Source organism: Leopardus geoffroyi, chromosome E1 (assembly GCF_018350155.1).
Source record: "Leopardus geoffroyi isolate Oge1 chromosome E1, O.geoffroyi_Oge1_pat1.0, whole genome shotgun sequence".
In the NCBI taxonomy this organism is placed as follows: domain Eukaryota; kingdom Metazoa; phylum Chordata; class Mammalia; order Carnivora; family Felidae; genus Leopardus; species Leopardus geoffroyi.
This window is the reverse complement of record NC_059330.1, coordinates 22942992-22970944: the sequence shown is the minus strand read 5'-3', so window position 1 is coordinate 22970944 and position 27953 is coordinate 22942992. Positions and strand designations below refer to the sequence as shown.

Genomic DNA, 27953 nt, shown 5'->3' with positions numbered 1-27953 from the left:
CAGGAAGGTAAAGCTTCAAGTGTTACCCACTGGAGTGGAAGGGAATGAGGCGCAGGGAACTGGGGGTGAGAGACGCTTCCTCTCTTGAGGTTCAGTCAACCTAGCCAGACAGCCAATCTCTCCAGGAAGCTGCTTGTGTGTCAGCACCATGGACAGGGGCAGAGCACTTCAGGACTTCAAAACTTTGCTCTGGGGTTTGGGAACTGAGATCACTCAGTCAAGAGGGATGGTTGAGATTGTTCTTATCCCATTCACAGCCACAAAAGGGCTGCAGAAGCTTGGTCACGAGTGGGAACAAAGACACAGCAGCAGAAGCTGGGATTGAGTCCAGTTATGAAAGTTTTCCCGAGAGTGGGGCGGAGGGTGAGACCTTTCGCTTTCCCTCAGGATGGTTTTGATCAGTTGGAGGGCTAGGGGGCTAGGGAGAGAAGATGAGTCCCAAACTCTTCCTCTTAATTCTCCTGGTTGCTCCAGGCTCTGGGACTCAGAGCCACCTCATCACCCTGGCGGTCCTTCCACAGCAGATCTCAGCAGGCAGGCCCTGTAGGGAACCCTTTCCCTCTCAGGGCAGGAACTGAGCCAACACATTGTACAGAAACGAGGGAAAACACTCCCTGATTTTTAATCTGACTTCCAATCACAGCGCAATGGGCATCACACACACACAAACTTCCAGACCCTGTGGTGGGAAACCCTGGGTGGGTGGGGACAGAGACTCAGAATGGGAGTGCAGGGAATCAAAATCAAATACCTGGGGTGCAGTGGAGGGGGTGAGGGGGGTTGGCCAGGCAATACATTCCAATGGCTCCCACAAGGGGTAGCCAGAGGCCTGGGTTCCCCACACCCACCTCAGGTGCCTCAGCTAGGGGTGACAGTGATGGGGCAGGTGAGATGCTGCCATCCCTCACCCCAGCCCCCTGGTGAACCAGGGGGCAGGGATGCAGGGGATAAAAGGGGGCAGGCCCTCTTCCTTACCCTCCCAGCCACTCCCAAGGTGTGGGGAAGGGGAGCCACCTCCTCTGTTTCAGAGGGAGGCTCAGAGAGAGCGGGTCACTTGCCCAAAGTCATGCAGCAGAGCAGGGACTAGAACCCAGGAATATGGGACTGCCCCAGGTCAGGGCAGTCACTGCAGGGCTGCGGATACACCCCATGGGTGGAGGGAGAATCAGCTGGGGAAGTAGAAGGGAGAATCAGATTCCCTCTCACACTAGATCTGGATAAATTCCCCACCCATGACCCCTCCCCCAGACTCCGTTCCATCACCACTCTGGGCTACCTGATTTTTCTGGTCTAGACGCTGCAGCTTGGCTACATCGAGGCTGGGTTGTTCTATCTGCCCGTCTTCTAACAAGGGACCTTCCTATCTTCTCACCACACCAGGGCTCAGGGCTCAGCCTCAAGGAGCACTCAGCTGGGGGCAGGGGACACACGCCATTGGTCCCACCCTCCGAGTACCCCAGTAATCCCTCAGGCCGCTCCTATTATCTCCAATGGATTTTGTTATTTCTAAATCGGTACAAAACTGACAGTGATCAGCTCCGGTGACGAGAGGTAGAAACCGGCCAGGTGGCCGGAGAAAATGGGGTGGAGTGAGTCAGGGCATAGGGCCAACTGGTGTTGGGACAAGGGGGCATCAGATCCTGAGGGCCTCCATCTAGGGGTGGGTATGTGGGCATATCTCCCCCAAGGACAGGGGTCTCCATAATTCTTATCCTGGCTCTGCCCCTCCCCAGATTTATCAGAGAAATCTGAGATTCAAGGCAGGTAGGGTCTGGGGCAGTCAGATTGGAGTGGGATGGGGAGATAAGAGTCTTCACTAGCACAACCTAACCCGTCCCCCTCACACGGCACCACCTTGCCCACCACCAGCCCCCCAAACCCAACATCCCCCAATCTTGCAGACCACCCAACGCAAGGGGGAAGAGAGGGCTGGAATCTGGCATCATGGAAATAAATTTATCCTTTGGGGGATTCCCTCTCCACACTGTCAAGGAAAACAAAAAGTTTTAACCCAGGGGGTGATCTGGCTTTGGGGTCAGGAAGGGGATGAGGGGCACCCGGCAGGGATGGACCATCGAGTTAAGGCTGGAAGGTAGGTTGTTGTGTCTCTGGGGGCTGCTGGGCGGGGAGATCTCCCTGGAAGGGGGAGAACTCAGCCTTCTCCCCCTGACTGACCCTTGACCTCAACCCTCGGACCCTGACTATGGTCCTTGGGCCACCCGCATCTCTCTGCCCTGTGCCCGTGGTGCTGACGGTCCAAAGGCTGGCCTCACAGAGAAGCTGCCAGGATCTGCGACAAGGGGGTGAACGAAGTGAGAGCCCTGTGAACGGAGCCGGGGGCGGGAAGGTGGACCGGAGGATGGATAAGACAGCTAAGGGCCAACAGACGCTTGGGCAGACAGACACAGGAGTAGACGACGCAGGGCAATGACAGACACACTCTCTGGAGAAGACGGGTGGGGGTCCCGGCCAAGGCAGCACCTCCCCACCCCCACCCCCATACCCCGCGCTCACCGCCAATCCCCAAAGGCTGAGGCGCCCCTTGGGGGCCTGGCCGGGCACTGCGCTAACTCCAGCACTAAGGGCAGCGGGCCCAGGAAGACCGCTGGCCCAGGAGAGGGCTTGGACTGGGCAGTTACCGGAGGCTCTCTCGTCCTCCGCCCCTCAACGGGAGGCGCGCGGCTGCGGGGCCGTCGCAGGCCCGGACCGTCAGAGTCCTACCCCGCCCCTCCGCGCCCGAGCCCGGCAGTCCCCGGGGAGGTCCCCGCCCGTCGGGATGCGGCCGCGGGAGGGCGCGTTGTCACATGATGGCGCAGCGGTTGCGGCGCAGCGCGCCCTGGAAGCGCAGGGCGGCGTGCACGTGCTTGCAGCGGGCGCAGCCGACGCTCTTGAGCAGCTCGCTGAAGAGCAGCAGGATGTGCCAGTTGTACTTGGCCGAGCACTCCACGTAGCCGCACTTCCAGGTCTTGCGCACCAGGTGTGACACGTTCCAGCGCGGGATCACGCGCCCGCGCTGCAGGTCCCGCTTGTTGCCCACGATGATGATGGGCGTCTCCGAGGTGCCGATCACCCTGCGGGGGTGGGGGGGAATCTCAGAACTCCACAGTCCGGTCTCACAACCACTGGACTTCGAGAAGGGCAGGCTGTGCCTGGTCAATACTGCTACTACCACACTTGTGTTCCGCCTGCAGCGCTAAGCCCTCGGGATACCTTATATTGTCCAATCAGAACAACTGATCTGAAAGGTAGGTACTATTGTTATCCCCATTTTACAGATGAGGAACCTGAGTCTAACCTGTTAAGTGGCTTAAAGTCATGCAGAAGAGTGACCCTGACACTTTTTTTTTCCTCCCCAGAGCCCCTGCTCTTAAGCACTGCACTAGACTAGCCACCCCCTGGTAAGAATCCCAAAGTGAGTTATTAGAAATGGGGACATAACATAGTGTGTGTGTGTGTGTGTGTGTGTGTGTGAGAGAGAGAGAGAGAGAGAGAGAGAGAGAGAGAGAGACAGAGAGAGAGAGACAGAGAGAGAGAGAGAGACAGAGAGAGAGAGAGAGAGAGAGAATGTGCGGGAACCAGAGGATATTTCATCTAGCAACTCTGCGCGCACCCCACTGTTGCACCCTTAAACAGGAAGTAGCCAGCATTGGTATCCCAGCCCCTCACCTCGTCTCTAGGATCTGCTGGCGGATGGTCTTGACGTACTCAAAGCTGTCAAAGCAGCAGATGTCGTAGACCAGGATGTAGGCATGGACGCTCCGGAGTCCCCTGCAACAGGCATCTGCCCACTCCTGCAACACCCCCAGCCAGTGCCAAGGTCAGGGCCACTCAGAGACCTCCCTTTGCCCCCAGCCATCTCTAGCCAAACACTGACAGCACTCTCACCTGCCACTGCACCCCAGACCTTCCACACCCACCCATCCCAGGAAGCCTGGCCCAGGAAAATGGACAAGCTCGGTATTGGGGCTCCCCCACCTCCAAGCCAGGATAGGGAAGGTCACACTATCTGACCTCCAGAGCCAATGCCCTCACTGTCCTGTGCACATCTGGAGCTGAAATCAGCCTTGTCCCATTTTTATCGCCCAACCTGTCCATCCATCCATCCATCCATTCGGACCTTTGTTCCATTACATTTACTAAGTGCTCCTAAGAGCCCAGCCCTCTGAGCTAGTTGATGGATCCTGTGAAATCCTGCATCTTCCAAGGCTCAGCTTAAATGCTTCCTCTTCCTCCAGGAAGCCTTCCTGCAAGCAGAAGACTATGCCTTTCATCTCCTGTGTTCTTCTTCTTCCTCTTTTTTTAATGTTTATTTATTTTTGAGAGAGAGAGAGCATGGGCAGGGGAGGGACAGCGAGGGAGAATCCCAAGCAGGCTCCATGGCACCAGTGCAGAGCCCAATGGGGGGCTCGAACTCACAAACCATGAGATCTTGACATGAGCTGAAGTTAAGAGTCAGACGCTTAACTGACCGAGCGCCCTGAACATCTCCTGTGTTCTGAGAATCCTTTAGTTATACCTTGGTTAGAGCTGTTTCCATCCCCAGTTCCCTGCTTCTGTTGTGAGCTCTTGAGAGGGTCCTAGCCAGGTCTTCCACATTTTTACACACCTCCTTCTCCTCCCTGCTGAGTGCCTCCCAGCTGTGTTGGCTCTCAGCAGGCTCTTTACTTGCACTGCCTAGACTGGTGAGCTCTCTGCAGTCTTGAACCCTACCTGTTCCATGCTGGAATCAATGCAACTCCCGCCTATAACACTGCCCTTGGACTGCTACCCGAATTGTCCTTTCTGTGTGCTCCACGCTGCCCTCAGGGTCGAGGAGAAAAAGACTGAGACTGGACGCACAGTGGGGGCTGATGTGGAGCAGGGCCCAAAGGCGGCTCCAGGGAGTCAGAGCATCCTGAATGCTTGTTGCAAATTCTCAAGGAGGGGCCGCAGCTCAAGAGAGGTAGGCTCCTGGAAAGGCTGAAGTGTACTAAAGGGAAGGTTCCTTAGGAGACTAATGAGCTGATTAACCTTCCAGCAGATGGCAAATGCAAGAGCAGTTGAAGGCAGCTGGTGTGTGAACAAGAAGGGGGTCCCTGAAGCTGGGGGAGGGGAGGCCTCCGAGGACAAAGAGACCCAGGGTCTTCTGCCTTGAGGGCCCTGGCAAAAGACTCGGAGGAGGTGCAGACACGTCCCCGTGGTGCCAGCTTATGAGCTGCGCTGGGGCAGGGGCCAAGCTTGCAGGACTACAGCTGGTTCTCCACCTCAGAGCAGGAAGAAAAGAGGCAGGGGTAGAGAGGTAAGTCCAGCTCCAGAAAAGCACTTCCCAACTCAAAGGCTTAGAAGCTGCTGCAGTGGATTTCCCCAGGGAGATGATGTGGCATCTTTTCTTTGTGCTGAGTTTTAACTCTGGTGCAGGGGGAAGATGCTGAGGACAAATCTAAAACCACAGGGAACCAGGAGCTGGCTTCTCAGGCCAGGGAAGACTGCACTCAGCTGGACACGGTGCCCTCTGGGAGCCTGGGACCCCCATGTGCACACAGTTCCTCCCTCATCTCATGCAAGGGTTGGATATCAGCGGGAAATAGGAGGGACGGGGAGACAGGCAGAGAGGCTCCCACCTTCTTCCAGCCCTTCGCTGGGGAGAGGGAACAGCTGCTGGCCTTTGAGGGTGATAGCCCACCTCTCCCCCAAAACTCTGCCTCTTCCAGAGGGCCTCCAGCCTGCCCTCCCGCCCACTGCTCTGGGGGGGGGGGCACCTAAAAGGGAGAAGAGGAAGTCTCCTGATTGTCTGGGTTGTGCCTTCACTCCTGATTGAAGGGAGGAAGAAAACTGACCTTTCCTTCCAGCTAGCTCTGTGCGGGGTTCCAGACTGTAAGAAATCATCTTGGGGCTATGTCAACAAAGAAAGAGCACTGAAAACTGAGTCCAGTTCTAAGGACGCCTGGCTGCTAACCATGCATTTGTTGCTCTAACCTCAGCTTCCTCCTCTGATAGGAGGAGAGGGACTACAGAAGGAACGACTGAGGCTCAGAAAATGCCACTCTCTTCTGGGCTGGATCTCATTTGTCATTGGGGAAGAATGTATTTCTCTTCTCTTTTCAGACAGTGGCCACTGGGATTTTATATTGATCTCTGGGCATGCAGGGTCCTTTCTCTATATTTCTCTGCTCAAGGTCCCTTTCTTGTGTGAAGCCTGGATAGCCTGGAGAGTCTAAAACTCAGGATCAATCAGGAAGAAAGAGGCCAACAATCCAACAGAAAGATGGACAAAGGCATTACTAGTTGTCAAAAAAGAAACGCAAAAGCACTTACACATATGAAAAGATGCTCAACTTTGGTCACAACCAGAGATGCAAATAAAAACTATTCTGAGAATATCTCATCTTATCCATTAGACTGTCAAAACTCCAGAAGGTGGACAATACATCCTGATGGCAAGGCTTTAGGGAAACTAGCATTCACATACAGTCCTCGCAACACAAAATGTGCAACTTTCTAGAAGGGGAGGGAAATCTGGCAATACCTTCCAAATATAGCTGCATTCATCCTTTGACCTGGCAATGCCATTTTGGGGGCTCGTTTCCACAGAAACACCTCCCTGTGTGCAGAGAGACTACGGACAAGGCTATTTGTGTGGCATTGCTTAAGACAGCAAAAGACTAGAAACAACCCACTTGTCCAACAAGAGGGGACTCCGTTGTACATCTCTCCGATAGGGCACAGTGTGGCCATGCTACTGACATTCAGGTACTAACACTCGGGGAAGATATCCAGGTTAAAACGTAAAGCAAAAAGACAAGGTGTAGAGCAATTTTTTTTTTTTTCTGTAAGAAAGGAATAAGAACACATTTTCTTATTTATCTACAGAAACACTGGAAGTGGGAGTAAAAAACCAATTGATAATGGCCATAGAGAGTGGGGCAAGAATCAGGGTGAAGAAGGCAGGGGCGAGATTGAGATTTCTCTGTATGTACCTTTTTACAGTTTGAACTTTTTTTTTTTTTTTTTAATTTTTTTTTTCAACATTTATTTATTTTTGGGACAGAGAGAGACAGAGCATGAACGGGGGAGGGGCAGAGAGAGAGGGAGACACAGAATCGGAAACAGGCTCCAGGCTCTGAGCCATCAGCCCAGAGCCCGACGCGGGGCTCGAACTCACAGACCGCGAGATCGTGACCTGGCTGAAGTCGGACGCTTAACCGACTGCGCCACCCAGGCACCCCTACAGTTTGAACTTTTTAAAAAAAAAAAAGTTTGGACTTTTTTTTTTTTTTTTTTTTTTTTTTTTTTTTTTTTTTAAGAGAGAGAGGGCATGAGCAGGTAAGAGGGCCAGAGGGAAAGAGAGAGAGAATCTTAAGCAGGCTCCAGGCTGAGCATGGAGTCCGACGCAGGGCTTGATCCCATGACCTTGGGATCATGACCTGAGCCGAAATCAAGAGTTGGATACGCAACTGACTGACTCGGTCAGGCACTCCACAAAGTTTGGACTTTTAAACTATGTCTTACCCATTCCAAAGTCGATATTAAATTAAAATTAAATCTACAACAAAATGTGAAAAAATAAGCCGCTCAATGTGCAAAACTGGCACCAGATCTGAGTATCCACTTGGGCCGCTGTTCAAGTCCACCGTGGAGGAGAACCAGAAGGCCCTGACCCCAGACACGCTGCCCTGATCTCACTTTTTCCAAGAGGCCCATGTGTGGATCAGGTTTTTGTCTTTGGTGTTAATCCCCCACACCTGGGGCGGGACAGACAGGTACCCTTGGGCTTGGGCCAAGGTCCTCCTGCCCGGAGTTGCTGAGACAGTGCTGAGACCTAGCCCCTGCCGCAGAGATTGCTGTATTTGTGGTCACAACTGGCCAAGCTGTGGCCCCTGCCTCTCCTTCCAGAGAAACTTCTGAATGCTCTGGTCAGGGGCTTCCTTCGGTGAGCAGATACGTCTTAGAGCTAAGCCTCCACTCGCACCCTATCCCCTCTCAAGCCAGAGGTAGAGAGACGGAAGGGGGCCCTGGTCCCTGCAGGCTGGGAAAAGGGGCACTATAAGCCAGGGCACTGGGGGCATCTGAATCCACCCCCTGCAGGAAGGGTGCCCAGTGTGCCAGTCCTGAGGCCAGGGGGCGGGGCATCACTTAAAGAACGGCCTGTAGGCAAAAGATCGGTTGGGGCCTCCAGTCTCGGAGAACATACCTTTCCCAGGCCCTGGCTTTTTCTTCCGCTGTCCTAGATGACAAGGGTCTGAGGCCACGGTGGGTACAACCCAGAGTATTAATAGCATCTAGTGTTCCTGCCTTTCTCTCCACTGCCCTTTACCTGCCCAATCTCACTGAGCTGATGCCAACCACGGCATTTACTGTACTAAGTAATAATTGCCGGTTTGCCTTCTCACCCGACGGTGAGTTAGTTCCTGGAGAGCAAACTGCACATCTGTTTTGCCCGCCATTCTGCCCTGGTGCCCACCACACGTTATACACTCATTAAAGATGCACTGAATAAAGCCGCACACACGTGATGGCTCGAGACAGGGTGGCCTGTGGTGCTGCATGGAGCCCTCAGAGCCTGAAGGATGGGGACAGGGCCAGAGCCTGGAAAAGGCAGGAGTCCAGCGCCTCCCCCACCCCTCCACTCCCCGGCTGGCCACACCAGCCAGCCCTCCTACCTGCAGTGTGTTGACAGGGAAGGTGCTGATGGGTGGGAAATCGAGGATCTGGAGGTCGTGCACGTGGCCGTTCATGACGACAGCAGGCAGGTAGAGGCGGCGGGCGGTGGTGGGCACGCAGACCTCGCTGAACTCGTTGTACAGGAACTGGCGCACGATGGCACTTTTGCCCACGCCTCGCGCCCCCAGCACGGCCACCCGGTAGGTGGAGACCATGCCTCCCGCCCCGCTCCGCCACCGCGTCCTCGCCGCTGCCTGGGGCTCCCCCGGGCTGCATATTCCAGGGGCTGGGGGCTCAGCCACCGTCAGGACCCACCATTGCTGCCCCTGTTTTGCCCCGGGCCCTCTGCGGCCTCCACCTGGACTGTGGGGACAAGAGGTGGGCTTGGTGGGCCCGCTTTTCCCTGGACCTGGCCTGTACTTCCCCAGCCCAGGAACTTGGCTGAAGCTGTTACTGCCTCTCAGAAAGCCTTCCCTTTCCCAGAACACCTAGCTCCATCTACCCAGAGCCTCTCCACCCTCCCTTCTCCATTTTTTTTCCTGCCACCCGCCCACCGGTGGGAATCACTCTTTCTTGTGTTATGATCAGACATGTGGCCACTTCTGACCCCCCCAGCCAGGCCAGGCTGCAGAGCAGAGTGGGACGCACCCTAGACTTGCTCCAATCCCCACTTTCCCATAGAGCCCAGGATGAGCCAAGGCCAAGCGTGTCTCATCAGAGACACTCACAGCATTTTGTGGAGAGAGTTCTTTGTTGGGCAGGACGTTTTACATCCTGTTGGGAACCCTGGCCCAGATGACTGCTCTGGCTCTGGAGCACACTACTTGTTGAACACTTAGTGTTAGCACAGCCACATGGTTATCCATAGTCAAAACAGTAGCCCTCAGGGATGGGTAACCATCCCCCTTTCCAGAAGACTCAAGAGGGAGCGAGAAGCATGCCCAAGGGCACACAGCTGAGAGCAACAGCCTCCCCTCCACAAAGTTGCAATACCTCCGACCTCCTCCGAGTTTAGTGCTTCTAGCTGGTCAATGCCTACAGGCCAAGGGCTATGTCTCATTCTCTGGCATCCCCCCAAACTCAGAGGGCCTGGCACATAGCAGGTGCCCAGGAAAGGACTGCTACAGGGTTGGACCTTGCTATGCTCAATTTCGGTGACTTCGGAGCTCAGGGGTAAACCCCGGCTATGATGTTTCCTAGCTGTGATCAGAGGGCAAATCACCTGCCCAGTCTGCACACATATAAAGTGGGGTTAACAGGCCCTACTTCTGGGATAATCCAAGCAAACCTCCTAACCAGCTGCCTTCTCCTTCTGTTGGGGATGGTGACCAGGGAGGCTGGTCCACGCCTGAGACCTCCTGTCCAGGGACTGTTCACGGGAGGGTGACACCAGTGCCTACTATGTGGGCCCAGGGCAGACGGATTTGCTGGATTCTGACAAGGCCATGCTTTTCAGGTTATGTGCATGTCCTCTCTGTGGATGTATGTTCTTTCCATATATGCGCAGTTCACAGCTGAATGTCCCTCAGTCTGGCCTGCCTCAGAAAATCCAATCTATTGGGTATGTGTACAGACAGTAAACAGAAGGCAGGATTTGGGGTGAGACCCACCAAGGTTTGGTTCCCAGCTCTGCCACCTAAAATGTGTCCTTGGGCAAGAAACTTCATAGGGTGTTGTGAGGTCATGAAAGTAAAACCCAGTGCCAGGAACAGCAGGTGTTCAACTAACAGCGGCCACGGTTATGTACGGGGGTCCTTCATTCACCTGAGGTTTACTAAGATCTCAGTGGGACCTCCTAGCAACCCCAGGATGGGTCACTATCCACTGTTGTGCTGTTGTTCACATACGTGTTGTATGGTGTGTGTGTGTATGAGAAAGAGAGGGAGGGAGAGAGACTCTTCTCCCTGTTTTATTGAAGGTAAAACCAAAACCAAAAACCAGAGACTCAGGGAAGTGAAAACCATACAGCCAGCTGAGCTATCAACCAAACGAGGATCCTGATCTCCTTTCTGTCCCATGTGGTGTCCTTGGCCAACAGGTGTTTATCTACTTCTATGGGCTTCCCACTGAGGTACGTACCAGTTCCTCCTCCCCCCAAATCCCTCCAGGCCCTGGGCCCCTCAGGCATCCCTGGACACTGTCAGCTTGGCAGAGAGCCTCAGCTGGGTTAATTACATAACCAGCACAAGCAGGTGAGGAGGGGGGCATACTGGGGGAGGCAGAGAGGACAAGGAATGCAAGAAGAATCCCTGACCTCTCTCTGGGTGTGGCAACTTAGAGGTATCTAGGATGTGTCCTACCTGCAGATTCTCCCGGACGCCACGCTCCCTGCACAGAAATCAACCCTTTCTGGAGAAATGCTGGGAAATAAACGGGGCATAGTGCTGGAGCCAGGGAGGGGATGCAAGAGAGGCCCCTAGGCTGGGGCCACCCTCCTGGAACTCACCAGGCCCAAGTGTGGCCCTGTCCCTGACTCAGAGGTGACTAGTGTCCCCTCCCTCTTCCCAGGCGGGGGTCCTGGGTCTAAGTGCCTATTAACCCAACATCCCTAGTTGGGTGGGGACTGAAGAGGGCTGTCCGGAGCATCAGGGCCCAGCTCCCTGAGGGCTCCCTCCCCAAGGCCTGCGCTCCGCAGTGAGTCTGCAGACAGCGCCCCGGCAAGAGACCGGGGACACACACAGGGGCCAAAGCCTGCTTCTTGTCCCCTCCCCCTAGGCCTGGACACAGGAGTCCTGCTCCAGACTGGCGGCCCTGGCTTTGCGGTCCCATGGGCAGAGTCACACGTCTGCCCGCTGTCTGTCCCCACACGTTCATGTGGGAGTGGGCGGGTGGGGGCGGCAGAGGACGCTGGGCTCCCCATGACCTGATTGGTGGGAGGCTGGGGGGGATGCCGGAGCCCTGCCTGCTCTCCGCCTCCAGCACCTTGCAGGCAACCCCCCCCCCCACCAGCTCCCGCTCTCACGTGGCCGCCCCGCGCCGCTTCCCCGCCAGCCCGCAGTCCCCCTCCACCCTCCTCGCCCCGGCCCCCGGGCCCGGCCGCCCCGCTCCCACCCGCCCCCCGGCCCTGCCCCGCCCGCCTCCCCTCCTCCCGCCGCTTACCCGGGGCCGTCCTAGCTGCCCCCGGCCCTGGCCGGCCGGCCGGCGGGGCCGCGCTCCCCCCGGGCTCCGGCGCTGCCCCCCGGCTCCCCGGCCCGGGGGGAGAGGGGTGGGGGCGCCCCCGGCTGCCCAGTCGGCGCGGGCTCAGCGGCGGGCGCGGAGGGCAGGTGCGGGCGCCGAGGGGGCAGGAAACCTCCAGCCCAGCTCTCCCTCCGGAGCGCGCCGCCCGCTCGCGCCGGCTGGAGGGAGGCGGAGGGGAGCGCGAGGCCGCGGGGAGGGGGGTGGGGGGGTTCGGGCTGGCGTTCCGCTGGGTCCCTGAGCCTGACAGATTCGCTCGCGTGGCCCTGGACGAATTCTTGAACCCTGCGCCTCTAGACTTGCACCCCCTCCCGACTCCCCCTGGCAGGTTTTTATTTCTCCCCTGGAGGGGTGGGAGGAAGGCGCCAGAGAGGCCCTAGAGCCTTTTGCTTCCTTCACTCCAATTCCCGCCCCGCCCCCCGCACCCCGCGTCCACCCCAGCTGCTCTCTCTAGGTCCCCCTCTGACCCTTCCCACGCCACAGTCTGCTGCAGGGCGGGCGCACCTGTGTGCCCTGCACCTTGTCCCGCTGGAGGACAGAGTGCAGGGTGGTCACTCTCGCCCTTCACCGCAGCAGTGCAAGAAGGGCACACCAGGCTGGCCGCAGAGCGCAGCGTATCTCCTGCCAGTGAATGACCTCCACTGCCCTCAACCCACTGCTCCCCTCTCTTCTCCACACCGGGAGATGCCAGCATTTGGAGTGGCTGCATGCAGGCAGAATCACCTATATATTTTTTCTAAAACCAGCGGCCACAGTGTCATTCATCATAGCTAGCATTTGTGGAGTGCGTCCTGTGTGCCAGACAACGGGCTCTAAGTTTTACCTGCGTCCTCAAACTTAATCCTCACAATTCTGTGAGGTCGATTCTTTAAAAAAATTTTTTTTTTCTTAACGTTTATTTATTTTTGAGAGACAGAGAACGAGCAGGGGAGGAACAGAGAGAGAGGGAGACACAGAATCTGAAGCAGGCTCCAGGCTCTGAGCTGTCGGTACAGAGCCTGACACGGGGCTCAAACCCACGAACCGTGAGATCATGACCTGAGCTGAAGTCAGTTGCTTAACTGACTGAGCCATCCAGGTGCCCCATGTGGGGTCAATTCTACAGATGGGATAGTGGGGACTGAGAGGAGTGGAGTGACTTGTCTTACTGAGGGGCAAAATTTGGAATAGAAGATGGGGATCTCTAGTTGGGTGGCCCTCCCTGCCCGAGGGGGAGAAGCTGGCCCAGCAGCACTAATTATGTGCTGTGTGAAAAGCCAGGGTTCTGGAGGGAGGGCGCAGGGAGGGGACCAAATAGTTAGGGGAGTCAGTGGAGGTGTCAGAGGAGGCAAGTTTCAAGGAAGGAGCCTTGAAAGAAATGGATTTGGGGCGTCAGGGTGAGAGGAGGTTGTGGGAGAGGAGGGCTACAGATGAGAGAAGATGGGGGCAAGTACAGAGCTTTGAGAAGGGAGCCCAGGGGGCTGGCAGCTTGGCGAGAGGAGGCAGAGAGGGGGCTTGAGGTGAGGTCTCAAAGGCGGTGGTGATTGCTGGGTAAGGAATTTGGACCTAGCCCTGTGCTGGATGGTAAGGTAATGAAGGGTCTTGAAGCAGGGCAGTGACCACCTGGCCAGAGTCACATTGTACTTGCCTGCAGGGCAGAAGAGGAAGGGGAAGCCCAGAGAGCTCACCCGTGTTTTTATCCCTGGGACCCAGCATGCCCCCCTGCGACTTTCTAGACTTCCTATTACTCCTGCGTTCCAGATTCCTCATGGAGCCAGTTTCCTCCTCCCTCTGGGCTCTGCATTTTGGGCATGTTCCCAATTGCTCCTCCTCTCTCTTCTATCCAGACAGAAAGTGTAGTGGTTATGAGCCTGGGCCTCAGAATCGGACAGATCTGGATTTAAATCCTGGCCCTCCGCTGACTATGTGACCATGATGGTAACTGAAGGCAAGTAACTTGAACTATCCTAATCCTATTGCGTTATTTGTGATAAGTTTATTTATTTTTGAGGGAGAGAGGGAGAATCCCAAGCAGGCTCCTCACTGTCAGCACAGAGCCTGATGCAGGGCTCGAACTCATGAACCGTGAGATCATGACCTGAGTTGAAACCAAGGGACGCTTAACCGACTAAGCCACCCAGGCGCCCCAGCTATTGCTTTATTTGTAAAGCAGCGGAGATGCGATCAGTTGTCCTTTCAGCATAAAGGACTTACAAGAGTGTAGCATTCTTAACAGCAGTGCCTGACCTGTAGGAAGTCTCAACATGTAGCCTTTATTTTTTCTTGCCTTTTCATTCTTGTTAATGTTTATTTATTTTTGAGAGAGAGGGAGACAGAGGATCTGAAGCGGCTCCGCACTGACAGCAGAGAGCCCAATGTGGAGCTGAAACTCGTGAACCGAACTGTGAGATCATGACCTGAGCCAAAGTCAGACACTTAACTGACTGAGCCATCCAGGTACCCCCTTTTCTTGTCTTTTTAAAAGACATACAGCCATTCGTATGGGAGGTTGAACATCACCTTGGAAAAGCATTTCCTTTTATTCTAGGTGGGCTTCTAGGGGTTTGGGGTGGTGTATGAGAAGGGCCAGGGCAGCAGCTAGAAACAAATACAGGGTTGAGAAGGATATGGCTTCCTTCGGGAAGAATTCCCAGGGAGAAATCAGATTTTACTGACCCATGGGGTCCTAACAGTGTCACCTAGAGTGACACTTTTCCTAACTTAATTGTCCGGGGCATTGTCCATTCCCCGCGTTGTATCTCAAAATCGTTAATGCTTACTATGACCAAAGATCTCAGGCTTTGTGTCTACTGGCCAACACCTCCATTCTGGTTCTATCTTAGCCCAAGGTAGACTAGAAAGAGATATTGTGCAGTGCTCATACTCATAACCTGGCACCAGGCTTCTCAGAAGCTTCTCCTACTAGGGGAACACAAAGCCAAAGGTCCATCATGGAGCCTCACACTTGCCTTCGGTGGTAGGTCATTTAAAACATTTTTATATAAAAAACAAGAAGCCATAGTATTAATATAAAATGCAAAATATGCCTGCATTTAAGATTCTCCTAAGTCATTTTTTTTTTTAAGTTCATTTATTTGAGAGAGAGAGCATGAGTGGGGAGGGGCAGAGAGAGAGAGGGAGAGAGAGAGAATCCTGAGCAGGCTCCATGCTGTCAGCGGGGAGACTTATGCGGGGCACGAACCCATGAATCGAACCATGAGGTCGTGACTTGAGCCATAACCAAGAGTTGGATGCTTAACTGACTGAACCACCCAGGTGCCCCTACGTCATTTCAGTTTATTGAGAGTCACTTTGGGCTAAGAACTTCTTACACTGTAGAGGACTGCTCACTCTCCTCTATCATTACAGTGACTTTGGTGAAAAAATTTGAGAGGCTCTGTCCTTGGGTCTGACCTTGGGCCTCCTGTGGGGACACCTGAGACGCAAGCACAGACTCTGGGGGAGCAGATGCGTGGGTCCACTTGCAGCATCTGAGGCCCGGGCACCCGAGGGGGACAAAAAAACAGAGACCTGGAGCTGCCTAGTCCACAGGCCCCCAAACCCGCCATCAAAGCTGAAACCCCCACTGAGCTTTCAGAGGCTGTTTGGCCAGACCCTGGAGCCTAAGACCTTAAGTGGAAAGTGAATGAAACAAGGGAGGGGAAGCCCAAGGCTGGATTTGAACATTCTCCTCTAATACCCATATAGTGGGAGAAGGCCCTGAGCCGTTCTCTGGGTCCCAGAGTGCAGGGGCAGTCCTGTTTCCTGAGCCGTTTTCTCAGTCCCAGAGTGCTGGGGCAGTCCCGTTTCAAAGCAATTCTTCTGGAGATTAAGTCCATCTGCGTCCTATCAACCCCCAAATCAGCCTTCCCCTTGTTGGCAGCATCAAGAATGGCAGGGCAAAAGCTAAATGAGAAAACTGAGATGGTAAGTTTGCAGCCAACTCGGAAACTTTTCAAGAAACATCCTTGTTGCTAATAACATGTCTGGGGGCTGGTTGGGATTCTAGGATTAGTGCTCAGGAGATAGAAATGGGTAACAACGGGGGAGGTGTGATCTTTCCCAAGTGCCACACCAGGTATTAAAATAAACAGGCTCTTGCCTCCTGGAGCTGGGGGTGGCGGGGAAAAGAAATCTGGGTCCAAGCAAAATCAGAAAAAGCATCAATGCATGAGGTGGGAGTAGGAAGACTCAATTCTGGGAGTCCTCAACTGTTTCTTAGCTTCAGAAACAATGTACCTGATATCTCAGAATTTCCTAGTCGCCATTCTGGAGGCTGAGAAGGATGGTACGATGGAAGGTCAAAGTCGGGGGCCGGCAAGCCCTGCTTATTGTTCCATATCCTGGTAGCTTGGGGTTTTAGCAAGGCCGGCCATTGGCCTGGTGGCTGAGTGTAGAGGGGCTGAAGGGCCTATTACAGAACTTTCAGTGGAACTGTTCCACTCTCTGTCGCACCTCACCTGAAAAATGGGGATAATGCCAGGTTCATGGGGTAGGCAGGTGTCATGCGCATGAAAGTACTTTACCATTTTTTTTTCCCAGTATGATTCTGGGTAACTGGCATTTTATTTGGCAACTTCACTTTTTTCTTATTTTTAAAAACTGAAGTATAGGGGCGCCTGGGTGGCTCAGTTGGTTAAACGTCCGACTTCGGCTCAGGTCATGATCTCGCGGTCCGTGAGTTCGAGCCCCGCGTCGGGCTCTGTGCTGACAGCTCAGAGCCTGAAGCCTGTTTCAAATTCTGTCTCCCTCTCTCTGACCCTCCCCTGTTCATGCTCTGTCTCTCTCTGTCTCAAAAATAAATAAACATTAAAAATAAATAAAAAAAAAAAAACTGAAGTATAGCTGACATGCAACATATTTGTTTCAGGTGTACAACACAGTGATTTGCAATTACATACATTATGAGATGACACCACAGTATGTGTAGCTACCATGCAAATTTTTTACGTTATCGACTACAACGCCCTATGCGGTTCATCCTCGTGGCTTTTTATAAACCTGAAGTTTGCACCTCTTAATCCCCTTCACCTGTTTCCCTGATTACCGACTCTCCCCTCCCTCCCCCCCGCTGCCGTCCCAGTGCTTTACCATTTGTCACCTGTATCCCTTTAAAAGTAGACAAACAGGTGTGTCTTTCTCGAGCTGCACATTAGAAACACTGGAGTTCTTTAAAAATGCAGATTTCCCCAGGGCCGCACGCCAGCCTGGCTGAGCAGAATCATCGGTTTTTGAAACCCGAGACATGGTGTCAATGTGCACACCAGACTTGAGAGCCTCTGGGGACACCTGGCTTGCTCAGTCGGTGCAGCATGCAACTCTTGGTCTCAGGGTTGTGGGTTCGAGCCCCATGTTGGGTAGACAGATTACTTAAAAATAATAGTTTTGGCGGGGGCGGGGGCGAAGAGTTGAAACCCTCTGCCCTAAAGATTTTCTTTGCCCAACCTGGTATCATTCTTAGTTGGTAAATCCAGATAGATCTCAGCATAGCCCATCCCTCTTCATTTCTTTGGCTTTGAACATCAACAAAGACCATCCTGACCCCACTGCTTCCCAAGTGTTATTCCTGTTACAACTTGGGCTAACTGCAAGCCAGCAACAAGGTGACAACCCAAAAGTTGCTGGCTGCCAAAGGCAGTTCACTCATGGAGTTGGGACATCCAAGTCCCAACGCCTAAGTGCTAAGCAGCTTCTCTACATTCGCTCTAGTGGTGAGAGGCTCAGGGCACCTTGGTGCTGGATCCCTCAGCCTCTTTACTGAGCTTCAGGTTAGAAGACTTCAGAGGCTGTTGCTCATCACGATCTAGGGCCTCTATCTTGACAACACCTGGGTCTTGTGCTCCCTGCGACGCAAATGCCTGTGACTGGACTTGAACTCCTGGGGAGGCTTGCTTTGAAGCATGAATTCTTTTCACTTGGGAACACGCCGGCCCTGAGTTCAGGTACCAGCGGCGCTTATACATCGAGATGAGTCGTCCTGGGTGACAGGAAGCTGGTGAGTAGCTCTGCTGTGCCGCTTCTGCCCCTGTGCCTTGGCTGGCTGTCTGGCTGGCTGTCCCTGGGACCATCTGCCTGGGGCCCTAGCAGAGAACCTGCCAGGGGATACAGACTAGCTCCTGTGAGCACTTCCTGCCCATGGTGCTGGTGGTGACAGGGGGCGTGGTTAACAGGAGCCTCCGTGAGATACAGGCTTCTTCCTTACGTAGTCTTAATTTCATCTGGCTAAATCCCTGGGACGGTTAGGCAGCCAAAAGAAAAGTTCTAACAGTATGCTTATTAGTGCTCCATCCCTCTCCTGGCCAGCAGTGTTGCATCCTAGAGGGTCGGTTCTGGGAACAAAGTCCACACCACAAACTTCATTTTGTGTAAATGAGTTTATTGACGAAGACACAAGGTCAAGCTTCCCCCCACCCCCACCCTCCCCAAGAACAGATCCCAATAACCAAAGAATGATAAGCCTTCTTAGGGCAACATTTCCCCTCCCACTCCCAACTGCTCTCCACAACACAGACACACGAAACAGGCTCGGGCGAGGACAGACACTCAGGGAATCTCTGACCAGCAAGAGTTCTGGGTGTGTGTGTGCTTCCCTGCCCTCTGTAGGATACCAGCTGATGTTACAAAGACATACGGAGGCAGAGGAGAGGAGAATGGAGGGCAAGCTCCACTCCGTTTCCCCGATTCGGCCGAGCTTGACACGGGCCAAAAGGGAAGCTGCAGTGGAGGCGACAGTCTGTCTCTTCAGGAGAGAGGTCCTCTTCCACGGAGCAGGATCCCTCCCTGAACGCTCGGGGCTGCAACAGGAGGCAGCCTCCCCAAGGAGCGAAGGATTCTGGGATTGGCTCAGTCAGGTGAGCTGAGAACAGCAGCTGTTACCCACCACTGCTGGGGAAGGTGACAGAAGCCTCGTTTCAGAGGCAGAGGGGCATACTCTGGTATAACTGTGTGCTGTCTGTTTAGCTGACACGTACATTTCCCTGTGCAACCACGGTTTGCTCTGAGATAAGAACTTGGTATTTGTAGTGTGAACCTTCTTCACTGCCTGTGTCCATCCGACTCCATGATCTCCCAACAAGGAAACTAATCGACCTGCTTTTCCACCTGACACACAGCCAACCTACCCACCTCCCACATACGTCCCCTGTGCTACTTCCTATCCTCCACGTGCCTTGGGTGGTGAGTGCAGGACAAGGGCCCCCGACCCCAGTAATTCTTCTCTTGGAGAGTCTCAAGGTTTAGGAAATTGCTTTGGGGGACCCACCCCCCCAAAGCTTTGTACCTCGTATGAATCAGTGTCACTTCAGACATGACAGGGCTGTAGGGTAGTTTCTGCTGTTTTCTAGGATTTCTCCCCTTGGACTCACTCTGAGGTCTGAGTTCAACATGAGGCCTTTGGGCCCCAAAGTGCCTCTGACTTGAACAGGGCATCGGAGAAGAGCGGTCTTGTTCCCGCACCCTGAGCACTGGGCACCAGGCAGTGTGACAAGTGCCCACAGATGTAATAGTGTGAACACAGCTAAAGAGTTGGTGCTTTGGGCACAAAGCACTCTTGGACAAAACACGCCCAACATGTTGGGGATTTCGTATCTCCCAATCTTGGGAGAGATGACAAGAACTGACCGACCCTCTGAGGTGGTGTCAACTGCCTGTGGGGCCTAATTAACATAAGTAAAGGGCAGATCAGACTGTTAAAGGATACAGTGAGTCCACCACCTCTCTAAGCTCACTTCATCTCTGCACCCACCCTGCTGGCCTCAAGAACTGTGGCTCTAGGAGCACGTGTGGGAACGCTCAGCTACCCTCTCTCATTCTGGCATCTGGATTTACCTTCCGGTAACTGAAGAGACACTCTGCTGCCACCTGATGCCAGTGAATGGAGGGCCAAAATCAGCATGGAGTAGAAGAGCCACGAGGAAGCAGGACAGGAAAGTAAGAGAAAGGCGTTGAGGAAAGAAAAATGAGCGAGCGGCTCTTGCAGTCTCCAACAACACTGATGGGGATTTAGGAGACCCAGTCCTCCCGCTCTGCGACTCAACAGCTAAAAGGCCTCAGGCAGTCTACATCTTTGTCTTTTTCCATTTTAGGAAAAACAGGGTTGGATAAGTTATTATTTAAAGTCTGTTTCAACTCTAAAACTAGGATTTTAGATCTGAATTGGAGCTGAGAATTAAATTAAATCCAGGGCAGGGAGAGGGGGAAGCACAGTTTGGTTCCTGATCCCCATCTCTACTCAAATTCCTTGATCAGTGTTAACGGGTTAGATCGAGGGAAAGGAATGTAGGACGCTCTAACGTCTCTCAGCTTTAGTGCCAACAGGCCCTATTTCCCGCACCCTGAAACACCATTCAAGGAAGACCACCATTCCCAACTGCAGAGCAATCAGATGAGATGATAATAAGGGGTGTGGGGGGGGTGAGGGGGGGGGCGGAAATCATAAAGAAAGGGAGGGACTTTGGAGAGAGAAGAAAGTGAAAACCCAAATGAGCAGGGGCAAGGTTGCCACAGATAAGAGAACCCCTAACAGGGGGTGCAAATAACTGCATTTCTTCCTCCAGGACTGTGTGGTTAATGGCAGTCAGGTGTTTTAACACTTTCTACCAGGTACACTATGCCCTCCATTTCTCATATGTACAAAAATATAAAACAATAAAGTGCAGTTTATGTTTCAGTGACACTTTTCCTTGCTTTAATATTTTTTGTCTTTTTCTGCTTTTGAAATGAGCTCTCAATTACAAAATATCAAACTACACTCAAAAATGCCAGCCACTGGCACACTATGGAGAAGCTCACAAGTAAGGACAGATAGCGGCGGCGAGTGGCAAGAGGAGGGAAGTGATCGAAGCAGTGGTTACAAATGTTCACAGGAAGCTACAACTATCCAACAGGTTGTGCCCTAATGTTAGCACAGGTTAGACTAGTCACTACCTTGGTGGGTGGCCTCAGTGTGTTTGGGTTCAGGTTCTACACGGCAATACAATTTCTTCCAGTTAAGAGTTCTTGGCTTGCACCAATCACAGGATGGCCGGAGGGCGCCGGACCAGTCTATTAGTTTTTCAAAATGCTGTCGTAGACCTGATAGATGTACTGAGAGACTTCAGGAGCTCTACACTTCAGCGACAGCTGTTAGGAAGAAAAGGGGAAGAGGATTAGTATGGAGGTTGGCATTGGCTTGAAAGTTAGCCAGTACTCAGTTCAAGGAAATCTCTCTCTCTTTTTTTTAATTTTTTTTTTTTTTAACATTTATTTTTGAGACAGAGAGAGACAGAGCATGAACGGGGGAGGGTCAGAGAGAGGGAGACACAGAATCTGAAACAGGCTCCAGGCTCTGAGCTTTCAGCACAGAGCCCGACGTGGGGCTCGAACCCACGGACCGTGAGATCATGACCTGAGCCGAAGTCGGCCGCTTAACCGACTGAGCCACCCAGGCGCCCCAGGAAATCTCTTTCTGATGCAAAGAGAGAAGAGCCTCTTTCACTGAGAGGCCAAACCAAGAGAGGTTCTGTTAAGTTCTGTGGGTTTTAAAATTTCAATTTAATCAATGTCAACTTGTGCTGTGTTTCCACCTACATTCTCTGTGGGTCTGTGAGGTTAGGAATCATCCATACTAAAAACATCAAAACCTCTGACTGTGGGGGAACAGCTACTCCAACGCTCTGCTAAGGGTGACAGGGATTATTACCAAATGAAAAGGGAAGGGTGAAAGTCTAACTTGTTGGGGTCATTTTGGCTGCCTGCCCCAGTTTCTCACTCAGACAAGGATGGTTATCTCAGTTCCAATTCAAGATGTACGATCAAGCAAAATAAAAGCATAAGAGAGGGACATCCAAGGTACTAGTCCTTTTTGTATTACACCGAGGACAGCAAAAACACTTTTATGGAAGGCAAATGTGAACACCAAGAGACACTGACTTAGTATAACCAGACAGCAATTTACGGCACCAGTTTCCTCATTTGCTGCCTCCCTAAACAGGCAAAGACACTCCTGATGCCACTCGTCTACCACTTCTCTTCTTCTAGTCTCACAATCATCAAATTAAAACGAAAACTTTAATAAAACAATTTCAATGTTGAACACTGAGATTTTCATTTTGTGGGTCAATAAGCACAAAACTTAAACCCAGATTAGGGCGTCTGGGTGACTCAGTCGGTTGAGCGTCTGACTGTTGGTTTCGGCTCAGGTCATGGGATCGAGCCCCATGTCGGGCTCTGTGCTGAGCATGGGGCCTGCTGAAGATTCTCTCTCCCTCCCTCTCAGATTTGAAATCCTTGACTGTATCAGAGTAACCAAAATATTATTAACAGTAATATAACAGAAGCATGCAAATTGCATTTAGAACCAGAAAATTGAACATTTGCTTTTTGCATTACCGACACAATTGTTTTCATCTATTAGGGTATGTAAGCAAAACCTGTCTTTAATCATATAGCACTATGAGATTTTACATTCCTTTACCTCTTTATTCTCAGAGACACTGGGCAATTTCACATAGTACAAAAGGTGACAATATATTTCGCAAAAATATCAGGAAGATATTGGTCAACCCTGAATTTCTTTTTGTTTTTTTTTTTAAATTTAAACTCAAGTTAGTTGACATACAGTGTAGTATTAGTTTCAGGAGTAGAATCCAGTGATTCATCACTTACATATAACACCCAGTGCTCATCCCAACAAGTGCCCTCCTTAATGCCCATCACCCAGTCAACCCATCATCCCCCATCCACCTCCCCTCCAGCAACCCTGTTTGTTCTCTGTATTTACAAGTCTCTTATGGTTTGCCTCCCTCTCTGTTTTTATCTTATTTTTCCTTCCCTTCCCCTAGGTTCACCTGTTTTGTTTCTTAAATTTCATATGTGAGTGAAATCAGATAGTATTTGTCTTTCTCTGACTTATTTTGCTCAGGCTAATACACTCTAGTTCCATCCATGTTGTTGCAACCCTGAATTTCTTGAAAAAAACGTACATCCTCAAAAGTTTAAAAATGCAAATTAAAAAAATGCAAAAACCAGGGCACCTGGCTGACTCAGTCAGTAGAGCATGTGACTCTTGATCTCAGGGTTGTGAGTTTGAGGCCCACCTTGGGCACAGAGATTACTTAAAAAAAAAAAAAAAAAGGTAAAACCCAAAAACCAGCCAAACAAAAGAATATCAAAAGAGGCTCTATTTATTTACAGCTTTAATATTCGGTCTCTAAGGCACTTTCAAAGTTGCTGTTTGACATTAATCAGGAAGGCAATTCTGACAAATGTAAAAATAAAAACAGAAACAAAAAACAACCCAAAACCAAAAAACAACCCCGACTAATTTAAGAATGTCATTATGCATAGAAAACAGCTCCCTACTTTGGTCAAAGTTGCAGCTCTAGGCATTTCCCTGACTATAGAGGCAATTCTCTACCTCCTCCTCCACAGCCTCTCCACTGCCAGTGTCGTGGAAAATTCTCGTGGGAAAGTATGTGGGTTCAGAAGAGGAGGAGAGGAAGCTAAAAAGAGGACGACCAGCCTAAGGAAGTTAACTCTCAGACTACAGAGGGGTGGTTCCTCTCCCCCAAAATATTTTTTCCACACCTTTGTAAGATGTACCATTTGGAGACTCTTTTTTTGTTGTTGTTGTTCATGACTGGTAAGGAAATGTTGCCTTCCTCTACAAAAGCCCGATCTGCCAAGCTAGCACTGGGGGGAGGGGAGTAGTCATGGACAGATCAGGCCTGGACTCTAAGTTTCAGCTGCTCTTTGCAGAGGGGGTTGGATGAGGAAGAATCAATCTTTCTCTCCTTATATCATACTCCCCTCTCCAAGCCATGCCAACCTCTAACAAAGGGTCAGGTTTAGGCTTAAACTTATCTTTTGCTTTCCAACTAAGACAAGCTAGAATGAATTAAAAAAAAAAAAAAAAAAAAAAAAGATTTTCCTAAATCCTGAAGAAAGTACAAGGGAAACATACATAAAAAAAACAGTTAATAAAACCAAATAATTTGACTTATAAAATAAAGGTGCGACTCTGGGTCTTGTTTTGCATGGTTACTAAGGGAAAAGAGACCTTACCAGGGTTTTAACTTTTGAACTGCTGGCCTACTTATGTGACACATCTTTAATACCAACCACTCTGGAATGTCACACATCCAGACCCACTGAGGAAAGAAGAATCACCTCTTATGCCTAAGTAAGCCAAGGATTTAACACATCTACTTCTGGTTTACAGTCTGGAACACATACTTTTTCACCAGGGACAAGTTACCTTTCCCGATAAGATGTAGCTACTTAGAGTGACAGGGCCTCATCCTTACAGGATAAACATCTTTCCTAATGAAATACAGTAAGGGGCAGGGGGGAGGGAGTGATTTATCCACCTCTTAGGAGGCTTAGGGACCACCGGTCCTCTAGCATTAGTACTGGCTCAACCAGATTTTCTTCCTCCTTAATACCTTGCTGAGACAGATCAATAGTGTAATAGGTGTTAGGGTGATGGAAGGAAGAAAACAGACCCCAGGGACTTTGAAGTCTGCAGCACCATTTAGGGGAATGGATTAGGTCTGTGTCACATGTTGTGATGGAAAATTTGGATTGTTCTGTGGGCAGAAGGAACCTAGACACCAGATGGATGGAAAACAGGAAAGAGGGCAAGGAAGTATAAACAAATTTACCATTTATAAATACAAGGAAAGAAGGGAGGTGGGTGTGGCTATAAAAAGGCACAATGAGGACAAAATCCCACTGGATTATTTCTTACAACCACACATAAATCTGTATCTTAAAAATTAAAAAATATATATAGGAGGCTCTTCCCTTCTGTGGCCACTGCTGAAGCTCCAGTGGCCAAAACGAAGTTCAATCCCTTTGTGACTTCTGACCGGAGGAAGAACCGTAAAAGGCATGTCAATGCACCCTCCTGCATTTGCAGGAAGATTTTGTCTTCCCCTCTTTCCAAACAGCTGAGACAGAAGTACAATGTTCGATCCACGCCCATCCAAAAGGATGAGGAAGTAAGTACAGGTTGTGCGAGGGCACTACAGAGGTCAGCAAATTGGCAACGTAGTCCAGGTTTACAGGAAGAAATACGTCATCTACACTGAACGAGTACAGCGAGAGAGGGCGAAAGGCACAACTGTCCATGTGGGCATCCAGCCTGGCAAGGTGGTTATTACTAGACTAAAACTGCAAAGACCGCAAGAAGATCCTTGAACATAAAGCCAAATCTTGCAAGTAGGAAAGGAAAAGGGCAAATACAAAAAAGAAATAATTGGGAAGATGTAGGAATAAAATAATCTTATATATGACTTTAAATAAAAACTGTTAAAATGAAAAAATAGGGGAGGAAATGTCCTTCAACAGGTGAATGGATAAGCAGTGGTACATCCATATGGTGGACTACTACTCGGTCATAACGAACAAACTACTGTTACACATTAACAACCTGGATGAATGTCAAGGGTATTGTGCTAACCGAAAAGCAAAAAAAAAAAACAAAAAAAACGTCAAAAGATTTCATATTTTAAGAATTTAAATTTATAGTACACTCTCAAAATGACAAAATTACAGTAATGGAGAGAACATCAGTGGTTGCCAGGGCACAGGGCTGGATGAGAATCTGGCTATAAAGGGAGAGCAAGAACGGAACTTCTTTGCAGTGACGCAACAGTTCGACGTCCTGCCTGTGGTGATGACTATACCAATCTACACACATGTAGTAAGAGTGCACAGTGCTGTACACTTGCCAACCACCCCCATCAACAGTAACAGAATAATGTATGACCTGGTGAAATCTGAGTAAGGGCTAAGTTTAGTTAATAGTATTGTACCAATATCAATAACCTGTTTGAGAATGTACTATGGGCATATAAGATGTTACCAATAGGGAAAACTGGGTGAAAGACATGTGGGAACCCGGTACCGTTTTCAAAGTTTGTCAGTCTCAACTTATTTCAAAATAAAAAAGTTAGAAAATTTTAAACAAGCAATGTTTAAGACAGTGACATTAAGAGGTCCTTCTCCAAATTCTCACTATCCTCACAGTGAAGATGGTGTAAGGGTCAAGATATAACCTGAATTCTAAGCATAACACAACTACCAACAAATTACATGATCTTGGACAAGTTGATAAACACTCTTAACTTTGGTTTCCTTATCTGCAAACAAGGAGTGACCACGCTTCTTTAACATAGCTGAGATGAAAGCCTGTACACAATAAAATAGATAAACAAAACACACACTCTCTCTCTGAGCACATTATTATTTTTCAATGCTTAGTTATTTGTTTTGAGAGACTGAGTGAGAGCAGGGGAGGGGCAGACAGAGACGGGAAGAGACAGAATCCCAAGCAGGCTCTGCAATGTCAGCACACAGCCCCATGTGGGACTTAATCCCACGAACCAGGAGATCATGACCTGGGCTGAAATCAAGTCAGACGCTTAACCAACTGAGCCACCCAGGCGCCCCTCTCTTAAGAGCACATTTCTAAGGAAGAAAATAGAGTTATTTTACAAGACCCGATTCGACAGTTTAGACCTGCCCTTTCAGCAACAGCACAGAAGGGTTTTTTCCTTTCTTAGGGAACTCAAAGTAAACGATGGGGTAGTTTCTTTCCAAAAAAGATGAGACTCGTGGAGGAGAAGGTGGGTGGAAGGAGTGTCTAGTTCATGGAGGAAGCCTGAAGTTTCCCACTCACAAAAATCTAGCTTGATAGAACTGAGGAGTGTGTGCGTGCGTGCGTGCATGTGCGCGCGTGCACGCGCACACACACACACACACAGTAACACACGTGTGCTTCCAGCTGCTTCAAAGGAGGGAACTAGTAGGGAAAACACAAGAATTCTCAGTTCCGGGTGGTGTTATTCCCTTGATGTATGCTAATGAAAACAGACTTGGCTGTTAAAATTAAGGAGTGCGGTCACAGACTTTTCTCACTCAGTGGCTAAAATGGCCTCTTAATCTCCTATTCAGCTTCTTCAGTATTGAACCATATTCTCTTCTGTCACTTTCCTGTCCCTGCCTTCAAAACAGCCTACAGAAACCTCAAAGACAACATAAGATTAAGATATTTTCCCCATCCCAGGAGCTTTCATTTTACAAAATGCAGATGACAAGCAGTATCCTGTTGGGAGATTACATGTCATAACAGCAAACAATGTCCAGTGCCTGAGGGGTCAGTCTTTGTTGTTCAAGGCAATCACTCCTGCTCTAAAAATACTGCCAGAATTTTAATTTTAGTCCAGTTATGGAACCAAAGGAGTTTTCCAAACTAAAGTCCCCTTGCAGTCTTCCAAAGGTGTGCCCCAGTTTCGCCTCACCTTTCTCAGCGGGCATTTCAGGACACATGGTGCTGTGAAAACAAAGGCTTATAAGGCTCATGTGTCTATGACTCTGACAGTCTTAAGTCATGAACTCCAAGGGCAGGAAAGAAGGCCTTCTTGAAATGAGCTATGTAAACAGCCCTCTTAGCAGCTTGTGACAGCACCACATGCACAGAAATGCTAGAGAAGTATCGTGAGGAACCCTGCACGTTCCAGAGCAAGTCCACACACTCCCTGCTGCCAGAGCCACCGTGCCTACTGGATGGGGCAGACAGACACTGAAGAGACAAGGTCCTCCAACGAGGTGAATGGGGGCTTCTTGACTGACTGCTTGTTTTGGATGTCTGGGGTCTGCAGCGCCTCCTCCAGGTATTTCCGTGGTGCTAAGAAGAAATGACAGGGCTCTTACCTCCCTCCTTGAACCCATCTCACCTATTTTGAGAAAGGCCTTACCGTATAATTTGGGTTTCCTGGCTGGATACGTAGCTCAGCCAAAATCCAAATGCCATTAGTGAGCTTCAGGGATTGGTACAGCATGTCCTGCCCTTCCACATTCCTCTTGGCGATAGTATAAACGTTGTTGTTTTGCAATTTGCTGGAAACAGTGTCTAGAAACACAGATTAAAAATTCAAAATGTTAACCTTCAGTTAAAATAACAAATGCATGCTAACTTTTCTGACATCCTCATGAGCCACACGTATAGTCTCCTGAGAAGCACGGTCACACTCACGCAGGCACACATTTCAGAAAGCCCTTCACCCACAACAGCAGTGCATGAGGAAGAGGCTCTTGAAGTGCCTACCAGATTCCAGGAGAGAAAAACAGAGTAAGGTGCACCTAAACATTAGTGTAAAGATTACCTGTGGAGATTA

The 27953-nt window shown here is 50.8% G+C and overlaps 2 protein-coding genes and 1 pseudogene across 7 annotated transcripts in view; 1 reads left to right on the top strand and 2 right to left on the bottom strand.

Annotated features, from left to right (window-relative positions):
* Nucleotides 1–590: 590 nt before the first annotated feature.
* RASL10B (RAS like family 10 member B) lies at nt 591–11993 on the bottom strand. 2 transcript variants are annotated; one of them, XM_045490532.1, is made up of 4 exons: nt 11740–11993; nt 8640–9003; nt 3667–3791; nt 591–3071 (listed from the first exon to the last, which is right to left on the bottom strand). In XM_045490532.1, exons 2-4 carry the CDS (start codon nt 8853–8855, stop codon nt 2801–2803), a joined length of 612 nt encoding a protein of 203 aa, XP_045346488.1. In that variant the 5' UTR covers nt 8856–9003; nt 11740–11993; the 3' UTR covers nt 591–2800. The 2 variants fall into 2 exon arrangements, with proteins under 2 accessions (XP_045346488.1, XP_045346487.1); XM_045490531.1 differs by lacking the exon at nt 11740–11993 and having other exon boundaries at nt 8640–11615.
* Nucleotides 11994–20450: 8457 nt separating this feature from the next.
* AP2B1 (adaptor related protein complex 2 subunit beta 1) overlaps nt 20451–27953 on the bottom strand; it is a 128371-nt gene continuing 120868 nt past the window's right edge. For all 5 annotated transcript variants that reach the window (XM_045490527.1, XM_045490528.1, XM_045490524.1 and 2 more), the window contains 2 exons: nt 27534–27688; nt 20451–20913 (listed from right to left, as the gene is read on the bottom strand). In XM_045490527.1, coding sequence (XP_045346483.1) covers nt 20839–20913; nt 27534–27688 — 230 coding nt within the window. In that variant the 3' untranslated portion in view covers nt 20451–20838. The remainder of the gene's footprint in view (nt 20914–27533; nt 27689–27953) is intronic.
* LOC123604199 lies at nt 23111–25044 on the top strand (annotated as a pseudogene).

Coding starts and splice junctions, on each gene's coding strand:
- RASL10B (XM_045490532.1), bottom strand. CDS start 8,855: ATGGTCTCCACCTACCGGGTGGCCGTGCTGGGGGCGCGAGGCGTGGGC. Junction 3,792..8,639: donor TCCCTGTCAACACACTGCAG/GTAGGAGGGCTG, acceptor GGGGTGTTGCAG/GAGTGGGCAGATGCCTGTTG. Junction 3,072..3,666: donor CAGCAGATCCTAGAGACGAG/GTGAGGGGCTGG, acceptor CCACCCCCGCAG/GGTGATCGGCACCTCGGAGA.